This window comes from Pantherophis guttatus, chromosome 3 (assembly GCF_059756535.1).
Source record: "Pantherophis guttatus breed Tessera chromosome 3, ASM5975653v1, whole genome shotgun sequence".
Classification (NCBI taxonomy): Eukaryota; Metazoa; Chordata; class Lepidosauria; order Squamata; family Colubridae; genus Pantherophis; species Pantherophis guttatus.
The window spans coordinates 5,473,065-5,487,083 of record NC_142065.1 but is presented as its reverse complement, the minus strand read 5'-3'; the positions used below and the strand labels follow the sequence as shown (position 1 = coordinate 5,487,083).

Below are 14,019 nucleotides of genomic sequence, written 5' to 3'. Positions count from 1 at the left end.
TCCATGATGAATGATGCAAAGTCATCTTTATTTTCTGATAACAAGATCTATTTATTAGATATGTACTGCTGCCCATAACACCTAACTCTGGGCAGTTCACTATAATAAAACTACAAACCACAAAAACAAAGACTAAAAACCTAGCACTTCAATCATCCTCCTAGGGTGCACCAATTACCGTCCATGGTCCAAAAACTCTAGGGAATTTCTAGAAGCCTGAAACTCTGGCAAATTAGAAATCAATAAACACAGTCATAAACAATATCTATACACTACACAAAAGAGACAATCAACTAGCAAAAAGGTGAAAAGACCATTTTCCGCCAGCAATCAACACCCAGATGAGCATAGATTAACCCTAAGATTAACTTCAGATCAATAATCAATAAGTAGACAATATCCCAATCAAGAAACTGCCAAAGAAGCCAACAGCAACCAAAGAACCAATCAATAGATTCAACTTATATAGACTTCTGTAAAGCCTTCAATTCAGTGGTACACAACAAGCTACTTCTAAAACGAAAATCTTATAGCGTTTCCGGATTCCTGCATAAGTGGATAACTGCGTTCCTATTGAACAGGCAACAAGTAGTCAAAATAAGGAACGGCTTATCTAACCCTGCACCTGTTAACAGCGGTGTCCCCCAAGGCAGCGTTTTAGGACCCACACTCTTTATACTTTATATTAATGACCTTTGAGATCATATTATAAGCAACTGCATTCTCTTCGCTGATGATGTAAAACTATGACAATGCTGCTACTCTACAAAAAGACCTTGACTATGTGTCAGAATGGTCAAACAATTGGCAACTCCAAATCTCAACCAACAAATGCTCTGTCTTACACATTGGCAAAAAAAATCAGAACACAAAATACAAGCTGGACGGATATGACCTAACAGATGACCCTCACTCTGTCAAAGACCTTGGAATACTAATCTCTTGTTGAGTGACCACATGCACAAAGGTTGAGAATATATGTGGTAACTTTATTATCTTACATAGTGACATTATATAGTTTGTTACTTTCAAGTTACAGCGTACTTGGCAGAATATCATTGGCTCACAGAATCTTCCAGGTAACTTAAATCATAGCTTAATCATTACTGCTTTGCTTAAGCACTTATAATGTTTAACTATAATTAAAATCTAACACACATCCCACTTCCTCTCCTCCTGTTCCTCTTGTTTACAGAGTTAGGGTCTTTATCTTCTAATGTCATTTCCTGGCGCTTACGTGCAAGTAACCTTCCTTATCTGAAGTTTGCCATCCAAGATAGGAAAATTCCTGCACATATGCAGACTGCAGATTCCTACAATCTCTAATGATCTAAGTGCCTGAGCTCACTGTAACAGCATTGCCAAAAAAGCATTAAGAGTTGTTAACCTAATCTTGCGTAGCTTCTTCTCCGGTAATATTGAACTGTAAACTAGGGCATACAAAACTTTTGCCAGACCAATTCTTGAATACAGCTCATCTATCTGGAACCGGCACTGCATATCAGACATTAATACAATTGAGAGAGTCCAGAGATATTTCACAAGAAGATTCCTCCACTCCTCTGCTCACAACAAAACACCTTATACTACCAGACTTGAAATTTTGGGCTTAGACAACTTAGAACTTCGCCATCTTCGGTCTGACCTAAGCATAGTACATAAAATCATCTGCTACAATGTCCTACCAGTCAATGACTACTTCAGCTTCAACCAAAACAATACAAGAGCACACAATAGATACAAACTCATGGTAAACCGATCCAAACTCGATTGCAGAAAATACAACTTCAGTAACAGAGTGGTCAACGCATGGAATGCACTACCTGACTCTGTGGTTTCTTCCCCAAACCCCCAAAACTTTAACCTTAGACTGTCTACTGTAGATCTCACCCCATTCCTAAGAGGTCTTTAAGGGCCATGCATAAGCGCACCAGCATGCCTACCATCCCTGTCCTAATGTTTTCTTTTATTCGTATCCATTTCATGTATTTATAATTATGTTTACACTTGTATCTGTCATAAAATACACACTTGACGAAAAATACAAATAAAATAAAAAAACCTCCAAAATCACCCCCACCAGGGCAAGACACTAAAATATAAACTGAAAGCAAATCCCACTCCTTACTAGCACTGATTATGTTACCTATTTTGGATAATAAAATGTCTGCAAGAAAACAAGCAAGCTCAGAGAGAACCAGAGAGAATCCAATATTCTCCTTTATTGATACTCAACTACACCTCTCTGCCTGGTATATTAAGTGATACTGCTGATGTTTGTTCTGATACCTGGAGGCTTTAAAGCTCCAGATGGCAATAGGCAGCATCTTGAATTGGATTTAAGCAAATCCATGCAGCTATCATAGTACAGATCAGGGGTCTCAAACTCAAGGCCCAGGGGCCGAACTCAGCCCACGGGGTGCTTAGATCTGGCCAACGGGGCTGCCCTGGAAATAGTGAAGGACTGGCCCGCGGTGCCTCTGCCAGCGAAAACAGAACTCGGGAGGGCCGCCCGTTTTTGCTTGCAGAAGGTTGCAGGAGGCTGTTGCAGCCAAAAACAGAGCTTGGAAGCCCGTTTTCACTGTCAGAGTGCTCAGGCCGCCACAAGTGCAGCCGACACGAGTGATGTCGAGCTGGTCACGCCCACCCTTGCCATGCTCCCCCCCCTCCGAGGTCAAACACAACCCTGATGCGGCCCTCCATGAAATAGAGTTTGACATCCCTGGTATAGATGCAACATAGTTAAAACAGAGACATTTTGATCACTTGAAGCTTCAAAGGCAGTCCATGTAATGATGTATGTTGCGTGTTTCAAAGTTTCTTTCATTTGACACACATGTATTATGTTTTGTTTAGAATTTCATCAAATGCTTACCTTTTGCAGGCACTCAAGCACTTTGGACATATATGTCTCCTGACATTTGTAGGGTGGAAATGGAAAGTCAACAGTAATGCCATTTAATTTTATTTTGGGCATATTTCATCTGGCATCTCAGGATCACAAAACCTAAAATCAAGAATATTGTTCCATTAGTACTAAATATCAACAAGACAGTTCATAATCTCCCAAATTCTATTTCAGCAGTGAGGGTTCCTTTTTAAAATTTTATTTATGTATTAATTTTGTTTACCGCCCATCTCATCACAAAAATTTCCTTTAAAATCTCAGTGTTTTAAGAAACCCACTATATTTGACCCATTCAGTCATGATGAACTACATATTTCTAGTTCTCTATGAATATTGCTGCAAGCTCTACTTTTAAATAGGTTTAGAATATTATAGAAAGAACAAGCAATTACAACCCCAATTTTACCGTGTGGGCAAATCAGTAAAAAAAATTGCCAGATCTCCTCCCCTTGTTAATGCAAAAGGGTCAGCTGCTAGCAACACAAAAATATTTTTCAGCATTGGACCACTGTCAGATAAAAGGTGATTAGAAGTCAACGATAAAGCAATATGCATATTATTTAGCTTTAAACATGATTTATTGCCTTTAAATAAATGATGGAATGCTTTTAAGACAAATTTCATATTTATTTTGATTTGTGGGTTACAGCCAAATCATAACTACTTATGAAACCTTAATGAATTCTCTCATAATCTTGGTTTTAATTGGTTTTAAATTATGGTTTTAATTATGTTGATTATTTTACTGCTTTAGTTTTTACATTCAATGATGGTTTGTTTAGCTGTACGCTGCCCAGGATCCGCTTGTGTGAGATGCCATATCAATTTGATTAAATAAATTTAGGGATTCTAGTCAATGTAGGAGTGTAGTTCATGTTTTGGATTAAGACTAGAGAGAACCTGTTGCAATTCACTCTTAATCACAGAATCTCTCTGGTTTGTTTTGAGCCAATAATTCTCCCAACTCAACCTACTCCATAAAACAATTATTGCAGAAATAAAGAGAGATGTTTATGTAAACCATCTTCAACTCCTTGATAAAGTTGGGATACAAGTTTAAAGAATCATTAAACACATGGAAAGCTTTAGTTTGAAAAATGTGATCTGTAAGACATTGCCTGATGTGTGAACTTATTTTCACCACCTTTGTACAATTCAAGAAACAGACTTTCCCATTTAGGAACAGATGGGAGCAAACCACTTGTGTCTGCAGGATATTAGTTTTACTTATTTACTTCTTTTGTCCTCTATGAATGCCCCCACTAAATATTCAGGACATGTTATTGACCCCATTGGGGAATAGAATATTTGGGGAGTAGAATATTTGTAGCTCAAAGTGGAACTGTGGGGTCCTTGGTGCTCTCTGAGCTTGGTGGTTCTCTTGACGACGCTTCATTACTCAACTAGGTAATGGAATAGATAGAATAACAGAGCTGGAAGGGACCTTGGAGGTCTTCTAGTCCAACCCCCTGCTCAGGCAGGAAACCCTACACCATTTCAGACAAATGATTGTTCTAATCTCTTCTTAAAAACCTCCAGTGATGAAGCACCCACAACATCTGTGTGTTAATTATCACCTTTAAAGTGCTCCATGGCTTAGGACCTGGGTACCTACGAGACCGTCTTTTGCCACCAATAGCCTCCCACCGACCAGTTCGTTCTCACAGGGAGGGACTACTCAGGGTACAGTCAGTCAAATTATGTCGCCTGGCGACTCCCAGGGGGAGGGCCTTCTCTGTGAGGGCTCCAACCCTTTGGAATGAACTGCCCCCGGAGATACGGAATATCCCGCCGTGCCCTCAAGACCCTGATGTTCCAACAGGCGGGGCTAAACATACGAACATGTGAATGATTTTTTAAATGTTATCTAATTCTGGGTTTTATTTGATTGACCAAACTAAGTAATAATTTTAATTAGCAATTTTATGATGTTTGTGTGTCTATATTTTTCTTGACTGTACACCGCCTTGAGTCCTACGGGAGAAAGGCGGTATAGAAATATAATAAATAAATAATAAATCTGGTGGCAAGCTGTTCCACTGGTTAATTGTCCTCACTGTTTCTCCTTAATTCCAGGTTGCTTCTCTCTTTGATTAGCTACTTGTCTTGCCTTCTGGTGCTTTTGGAAAACGAGTGAACTTATGGCAACTGTTGGGAGCAACCTCTTCAAAGCCAGGAAGGCCTGTTTCGCCTCGCTCAGGTATTCGCTTTCCTTTCAGATTATTAATAGGTCCGTGGGTCACCCCGCCTCCCCCCAAAGAGGCTCAGAGGGTCATCAGGGCCGAGTCCCTGTCCCCCCCCCCCACCAGGCCCTCAGCGGCCTGGGTAAAAAAACAACACCAGGCCTCAACCCCCTCCCCTCCCCCACACTAGGGGGGAAAAAAAGACTCCCTCATCCGTGCCTCCCCACCCCACCCCCCCATTCTGAGGGGCCCCGGCGGGTTCCCCTTTCCGGCAGGAGGGGACCCGGAGAAATTGGCCTCCCGTCCCGCCGCTCTACTCCGGTGAGCGGGGAAAGAAAGGGCCCAGGAGGAGCCTCAGCCCGCTCGGTCTCCGCCAAGCTCCCCTCACGCACCTCTTCTTCAAGCGCCCCGGTTCGCAGACCCCGCGCGCTGGGTCACGTGGCCGCGTCCTCGGCGTCTCATTGGTTGGGCGGCACGCGCGCGCGCGCGCACACACACCTTGAAGGAGGAGACAAGAGCTCTGAGAGAGAGAGAGAGAGAGAGAGAAAGAGACGACGGCAAGCTCTCGCGAGGCATTCTCGTTGCCGGGGCAACACTCTCTCTCTCTCTCGTTTCCATGGTGACGCCATCTTCTCTCCCAGATGGGCCTAAACAGCGCTTTTCGCCCGCCCAAGCTTCTTGGGACTACAAACCCCATGGCTGCTAGTCAGGAACCTTAGCCAGGCGAGGTTGGCGGAGTTTGTAGTCCTAGGCGCTGTGCTAGGTCAGTTTTAAGCAAGAGAACAGTCAGGAATCAAGGCCCAGGCTGGGGTCTCTGCTCTTTCCAAGCTTGAAGTGATGGGAGTTGTAGTCCTCAAAGGCTGGAGGGCATCCCAGCGGGAATGCTGGGATTGATTCTAGAGATAGTCCGCGACTTACGACTACAATGGAGCCCAAAATTTCCGTTGCTAAGTCAGACAGGTGTTAAGTGAGTTTTGCCCCCATTTTATGACCTCTCTTGCCACCATTGTTAAGTGAATCTGACTCTTCCCATTGACTTTGCTTGTCAGAATAGGGACCGTGGGACATTGCAAACGTCATAAATATGAACCAGTTGCCAAGTGCCCGATTACGTGACCACGGGGAGGTTGCAACCGTCGTTAAGTGTGAAAAATAGTCATAAGTCATTTTTTTTCAGTGCTGGTGTAACTTCGAATTGTTACTAAAAGAATAGTTGTAAGTCAAGGACTACCTGTATATATTTTTTTCCTTCTATTCAATATCTAGCTCACCTTGACTTGAGTTTCAAATGGCAAGCCAAGTCAGAGAGGATGGGAGGCCACCAGGAGATCCAGCTTCTTCAGGGAAGTTGAAAACCATTCCAGAAGAGGGAGGGGGGAGAAATCTCATCTACATTGTTGCTAAGGAAACCGCATGGACACTGTCCAAGAAGTCCCCAGGAATTAAGCTAAACTTCAAGAAGTTTATTTATTATTACCGCTGGTTATCTCCATGCCATCCATGAGACTGTTTGCCTGCTGTGGGTTTGCTCAAAGCCTCCTGCTAGCTCGAACTCTGAATCAAGGTTTTCTTGCAGCTTAAATCATTATTCTACATCATTCTAAGTTTAAAATAATGATTTGATTCACCCCTATTGCTAATCTATCATTGTTTAGTTTTGTCTCAGTAGGATGTGAGAACTCGGGTAATTGTCACTCATCATTCAACATGGTTAAGCATTGCAGGTATCCAAATCAGTTATATAGCTAAACATCTGTAGAGATTCTCAATCATCCAGGTCATGGTTGTCCCAAAGGTGCTTTTTCAGGAGGCAACTGGATTTCCTTGGTTTTCTTTGAAGATGTTTCGCTTCTCATCCAAGAAGCTTCTTCAGCTCTGACTGGATGGTGGGGATTAGCAATAGCACTTAGACTTTGTTGTGGCCCGTCAGCGGCCTGTGCAGCTAGTAGCTGATTCCGACAGCGAGGAGGCTGGTGTGGTGCTGCGCCAGCAGCCTGTGCAGCTGGCACTCGAGTCGGACAATGAGGAGGCTGGAGAAGATGTGGTGCCAGAGGCAGGGATTCAGCCAGGGCCTTCAGAACCTCCAAAAGCTCCCTTAAGTGAAGAGGAAGAAGAGGAGGAGCCTCTTCTCCATGCACAGGCGTGCAGAGCTGCCAAAAGGCAGGAGTGGCTCCTCAGGAGAAGGTCTCCTCGAGAGTAAGGCTTGGGGCTAATTGGCCACTCCCTTAGCCTATTTAAGGAAGGACGACGACTGAGGCAATTTGCAGGGAACAACTTCGTTCACTCTCCTTCGCATCTTGATCTTAGTTCTCTGCAAATTGCTTCTGGGCTTTCTGCCAACCATAGTAAGATTACGATTATTTATTCTTTGGATTCTTGTAGGCTGTTAAGAAAGTTAATTAACAGCCTTTGTTTGAAAAAAGACTGATTTAATTTAGTAAACGAAGGTTTGTACAGACTTTGTGTGTGCTGTGTTCTTTGGGGTCCGTAGCTGGGGCAGAACAGACTTATATACCACTTCACAGTGTGATTCAAGGTGGCTTATGCTTTATTCCTTGCAGTCTTCAAAAGAAAAAACAAAAACAAAGTCCAGTTGCCTCTTGAAAAAGCACCTTTGGGACAACCATGACCTGGGTGACTGAGAATCTCTACAGACTTTTCACTATGCAATATGGGATGAACACCCTTGGAATGGAGTGAGAGTAGGAATGGATTTCCAGAGGAAAAATTGCAGACTGCAGGAACCGTTTGCACTACTCAGATGACCCTGAGGACACAGATAAACCTCCAAGTGCTTCAACGACCCTCCAAAAGGATGCAAATGACCAGCTGTCCGCAAGGAATATAAATCCTTCCATTCCCCACTATCCAGTCATAGCTAAAGAAGTTTCTTGGAGGAGAAGCGAAATGCCTTCAAAAGAAAAAACAAGAAAGTCCAGTTGCCTCCTGAAAAAAGCACCTTTGGGCCAAATCAGTTATGTTTGTAAAGTCAGGGCAGGTTGCACTTTGCAAAATATCTCTTCTGTGGCACCCTCCCCTCCTGTCCACCCCCCAATTTTTTTTTTGCAAAGCAAACAAGATGACCACTTCTGGGGCTGCATTCATAGATTGCACTGACCCAGCAGCCGCTCATTTCAATTTAGCTAGCACATGATCTAGATTAGATCTAGCCGGTGGGTTTTTGCTTACTGTTCTGTTTTCTAAACAAACTCTAAAAATGTAAGATACGTTTCGTTCAACCTTCGCAAATAGGCCCCACAAACAGTAAAGGGCCATACAGATCTTTTTTAAGGAGCCTTGGTGGAGCAGTGGACTAAAGCGCTGTTAAATAGCACTTAGCTGCCAGCTGCCTGCAATTACTGCGAGTTCAAATCTCACCAGGCTCAAGGTTGACTCAGCCTTCCATCCTTCCAAGGTAGGTAAAATGAGGACCCGGTTTGTGGGGGCAATAAGCTGACTTTGTATAAAAAAGAACACCACTTGGGGTGGGGGGGCTGAAAGCCCTACTAAGCAGGTATATACAAAAGTATGAAGACTATTACTTAACGCCTTGTAAGCCACCCTGAGTCTCTGGAGAAGGTTGATTCAGCCTTCCATCCTTTTGAGGGAGGTAAAATGAGGACCCGGATTGTGGGGGCAATAAGCTGACTTTGTATAAAAAAGAACACTGCTTAGGGGGGGGCCGAAAGCCCTACTAAGCAGGTATATACAAAAGTATGAAGGCTATTGCTTAACGCATTGTAAACCCCCCTGAGTCTCCGGAGAAGGGCGGCATATAAATTGAACCAATAAATAAATAAACAAACAAACAAATAAACATTTACTTGTTTTCCCATTCACTTTTATCAATCGCTACAATTTATGAATACAGACACTCTCGTGTGACAGCACCATTTTTTAAAATATGCAGATTTTTCAAGAACCTTCCAAACCATCACGATGCTTTTTACAAGTTTAAAGCAGAATAACAGAGTTGGAAGGGACCTTAGAGGTCATCTAGTCCAGGAGTCCCCAACCTTTCGGACATCAGGGACCACTAAATTCATAATTTTAAATCCCGCAGACCACTAATATGATCTCCCTAATGACCGGCTGGGTGGGCGTGGCTAGGTGGTCATGTGAATGGGTGGGCATGGCCAACTCGATGTCACTCATGTCGAGGGTCTCCTCACCGGCCTCTAGTCACACCTCCCCTCTCAGCCCCTGCCCACCCGGGCTCCTTAGGGCCCCAAGAGGAAGCAGTTGTTGGAGCTAAGCAGCCACCATGAGAAAAGAGTTGGCAAAACAGCTCAGTTCAACTTGGATCTGATCGAGAAGGAGGCTCAGCAGAAGCACCTCACTGAGGACTAGGAGCATAGGCTTTCCAAGCAGAGGGAAGACCTGCAGGAGTGCAAGGCCAGGGACCGGCACCTGGAGGCTCAGTGGGCTGAGATGGTCAGCCAGTTCCAGGCCACGATGCAGTCCCACTGGAACGAGGCCTTCTGGCTCTTTGCCACCAGCGGTGCTTCCCTTCAGTCTTCACCCAAAGCCCCCCATCAGGAGGCTGAAGCAGACCCCAATTTGGAATTTCCGCACCCCCTCTCTGACCCACACGAAAAGACCCCGAAGGGGGAGACTCTGCAGCAACACAAATGTTCATTGCATGTATCCGGCCCAGGGGCCGTAGTTTGAGGACCCCTGATTTAGTGCAATATAAAAAATGCAAACAATTTTTCTGCGGACCACCAAAATTTTCTTGTGGACCACCAGTGGTCCACTGTTTCTTGCCTTCAAGTGCTTTGGAGAATAGATTGATCCCCTCCTCTCTGTGACAGCCCCTCATACATTGGAAGACTGCTATCATATCACCCCTAGGCCTTCTCTTCATTGTAGTAGACCCATGATGGCGAACCTATAGTAAGCATGCCAGAGGTGGCACACCGAGCCCTCTCTGTGGGAATGTGCACCGGCCAGCTGCTCTGTTCCAGGTTCAGGAGCTCCAGCGCACATGTGTGCGCACTCCAGTTTTGACACTCAGTGCCGAAAAGGTTAGCCATCACTGTACTTAGACTTTCCCAGTTCCTGCAACGATTCGTCGTACACTTATCCTCCAGTCCCCTAATCATCATTATTGCTCTTCTCTGCATTCTTTTTAAATTCTCGGCATCTTTTTTGTATCGTGACCGGAACAATAGAACAGTATTCCAAGAATGGCTTCAGCAGTGCAGTGTAGAGTATGACTGCCCCTCTGTTGATATAGCCTAAGATTGTATTGGATTTTTTTGGTTGCTGCCGCACACGGCTGGCTCATCCTTAAGCAATTGTCCACTGGAACTGTCACAGATCCCTCTCACAGTTACTGCTGTTGAACGAGATATTAGCTATTCTAGACTTGTGCCTTTTGTTTTTTCTTGCCTTGGCACCACTAAGATGTTTTTTTTTTTAATTTGATTTATATGCCGCCCTTCTCCGGAGACTCAGGGCGGCTTACAATGCGTTAAGCAATAGCCTTCATCCTTTTGTATATTTATACAAAGTCAGCTTATTGCCCCCACAAACTGGGTCCTCAATTTACCTACCTTAGAAAGGATGGAAGGCTGAGTCAACCTTGAGCCTTGGAGAGATTCGAACTTGCAGTAATTGCAGGCAGCTGGTGTTAATCACAATGCTTTTAGTCTGCTGAGCTACCAGGCCCAGGATATTAATAGCACTTAGACTTTTATACCGCTTCACGGTGCTTTACGTCCCTCTCTAAGCGGTTTACAAACTCAGCATATTGTCCCCAACAAAAACTCCAGCATATTTTTGGGCTTGTTTACTTGATAAAATTAATTAAAATCTTTAGAATTATACTCTTAGATCCAGACATTCTACCTAGGGGTTTTTTTTGCTTGTTTGTATGTTTCTTTAAAGAATAAAAAGGTGCTTTTTTTCAAGAGGCAACTGGACTTTCTGGTTTTTCTTTGAAGACGTTTCGCTCCTCATCCAAGGAGCTTCTTCAGCTCTGACCGGATGGTGGGGAATAGACTGGGGAATTGTCAAAGGGCCAATTGGGAGCATTGAATTCTCCAATCGAAGATGAAGATGACGAAACAAACTGATAACGGGATCCAGTTCCCTAAGAGCCTTGGTAGTACAGTGGTCTAAGGCACCCTGTTATTAAGCTGCCTGCAATTACTGCAAGTTCAAATCTCGCCAGGCTCAAGGTTGACTCAGCCTTCCATCCTTTCTAAGGTAGGTGAAATGTGGACCCAGTTTGTGGGGGCAATAAGCTGACCTTGTATAAATATACAAAAGGATGAAGGCTATTGCTTAGCGCATTGTAAGCCGCCCTGAGTCTCCGGAGAAGGGCGGCATGTAAGTCAAATTTTAAAAAAAAGAAAGAAAGAAAGAGAGAGAGAAAGAAAGAAAAAGAAGGGAGGGAGGGAGGAAAAAGAAAGAAGGAAAGAAAGAAGGGAGGGAGGGAGGGAAAGAGAGAGAAAGAAAGAAAGAAAGGAAAAGAAGGGAGGGAGGGAGGGAAAGAGGGAGGGCCTGGTGGCTCAGCAGACTGATAGCATTGTGATTAGCACCAGCTGTCTGCAATTACTGTAAGTTCAAATCTGGCCAGGCTCAAGGTTGACTCAGCCTTCCATCCTTTCTAAGGTAGGTAAATTGAGGACCCAGTTTGTGGGGGCAATAAGCTGACTTTGTATAAATATACAAAAGAATGAAGGCTATTGCTTAGCGCATTGTAAGCCGCCCTGAGTCCCCGGAGAAGGGCGGCATATAAATCTAAATTAAAAAAAAAAAAAAAAGTCCAACTTCGTTCCCAAAACTGCGGTGCATTTTGCTTGAAGGGTTTTGCCACATCTTTCCGAGATGGCTTTTTCAGCTTCTCAGGCGAACCTGCAGCCTTGGGATTCCGTGGTGGTGCCCCATCCAAGCGGTCCCCCATTTTTCTTTCCAAGGTCAGCCAAGGTCAGTGAGGTACCGATGAGCAAAAAAAAGAAAAAAAGCAAAACAGCAAGGCTAGGATAAGAGGGACCTTGCCAGACTGCCAAATGAGTTAATTGGGCCTCCTGAGGTTGGAGGATCCAGAAGTAGAAAGGCCAGCTCTGCCTGTCCTTCAGCTGTCATTAAGCGGGAACTGCCATTTAATTAGTCCCGGAGAAGTCAGCAGGAAAGTTAAGGTCAAGCCATCGGTCTTGCTGAATAACCAGATTTTTTTTTTTCTTGAACCGAGGCCAGTGAATTATGAGTTGATATCGGAATGGTGATTCGCTTTTAAAAAATGTTCCTTACCATGCTTTTTTCCTTCCTTCCTTAAAAAAAAAAAAAATCTTTCAGATCAGAAAGCTGCAGACACAGACTTTTTTTGGGGTTTTTTTTTTTTTTTTTTGGCATCGATTGGATTTAAGCCGCTCTGAGGGCCTTTTTCCCCCTCGGAGGGAGGATCAGGGCGAAAGGCTTATCGATAAAGCCACCAGCTGAGTTCCCGATAAAGGAGTAGGGGGAGGCTCATTTTCACCTCTCCCACTTGACGCTGCTGGGCAAGGGAGCATCGGACAGCTTTGGGGCTCCTGCAGAAGTGGTATATAGTTCCTTAGCTTTAGTTCTGGCACCTGGGAAGATTGGTTAATCAGCATGTATTTCAGGGGTGGGATTCAGCCGCTTTGGACCGGTTTGGGAAAACCAGATGTTAATTTTAATCTGGTTCGACGAACCGGTAGTTGTAAGGACTGGCTGACCCCGCCCACCCTGCCCCGCCCCTCCCAGGAGTCTCCACGCGGCCCATTTTGGATGCCAGGAAAGTGCAGGGCCCATGAGGTGTCTTTGGGAGGGCAAAAAATGGGCCTACCAGAAGTACCGGAAGTCCAGAAATAGGTCCGTTTCTGGCCTCCAGAGCCCGGGGGAGGCCGTTTTCACCCTCCTGGAGGCTCGAGAAAAACCTCCGGAGCCTGGGGAGGGCAAAAACACACACACCCCGCCATGGTGCAGGAAGCTGACTAGGCCACGCCCCCATGGCCAAACCCACCCAGCAACCAGGCAGAGAACCGGTTGCTAAAATCTTTCAATCCCACCGCTGAAGTATTTATTAAGGTTGCAGAGTCACATGATCCACTTTTGCGACCTTCCCACCTGTCTTCCGACAAGCAAAGACTACATGAAGAAGCAGGATTCAATTCACAACTGCTTGATTCATTTAACAACGGGAATTCGCTTAACAACCGTGGCAAAAAGAGGTAAAATTGGGAGTGACTTGCCAAACAACCTGCCTCGCTTAACAACAGAAACACCGGTCTCAATTGTGGTTGTAAATTGAGGATTACCTGTCCGTATAACGGCTTCATCTAAAGCAGAGTGTGCAAACTTGGCAACTTGAAGACTGGTGGACTTCAACTCCCAGAATTCTCTAGCCGGCCGTGTCTTAAAGTTGGCGAGGTTGGACACCCCTGATCTAAACCAAAAGCCACTGATTAAGCACGTCTCCTTCCCGATAAAGGAGAATCTTTGTAGCTCAGGGTTGAAATGAGGGGTGCTTTTTGCTGTCAGTTTAAGCAGCACTCCTTACAATACGTCTGCAAGAAACGTCTGCAAGAAAACAAGCAAACTCAGAGAGCACCAAGGATCCCACGGCCGTCATCGTCTTATCCTCTTCCTTCTCCTTCTCCTTCTCCGTCTTCTTCCTCTTCCTCCTCCTCCTCTCCATAAACCCTCCTCTCTTCAAGCACTGATGATGTTACCTAGTGTCAGCATTCCAAATTATGATCTCTTCCAGCGCTGACATGAATGAGAGAGGGAGAAGCTTTGCTTTAATGCTGAGATGAACTTTTACCTAGTTTCCTGCTCTTTAGTAGATAGCGTTGCCTGGGTGATGGAGGGAGGGGGGAATTCCTGTGAAAAGAAAGTGCTTGGGACGAAGAGATGGATCTGCACGATGGCCAATGAGACATTGGGGTTGAAGAACGG

At 44.6% G+C, this 14,019-nt stretch overlaps 1 protein-coding gene across 5 annotated transcripts in view; it reads right to left on the bottom strand.

Annotated features, from left to right (window-relative positions):
- RTEL1 (regulator of telomere elongation helicase 1) overlaps positions 1-14,019 on the bottom strand; it is a 207,794-nt gene that overhangs the window by 125,006 nt on the left and 68,769 nt on the right. For 2 of the 5 annotated variants that reach the window (XM_087890975.1, XM_087890977.1), the window contains exons 1-2: positions 5,484-5,613; positions 2,876-3,007 (exon numbers count right to left, since the gene is read on the bottom strand). In XM_087890975.1, coding sequence (XP_087747101.1) covers positions 2,876-2,977 — 102 coding nt within the window. In that variant the 5' untranslated portion in view covers positions 2,978-3,007; positions 5,484-5,613. Of the gene's footprint in view, positions 1-2,875; positions 3,008-5,483; positions 5,651-14,019 lie in introns of those variants that run through there. The other 3 variants (XM_087890974.1, XM_087890976.1, XM_060684364.2) reach the window with 2 other exon arrangements.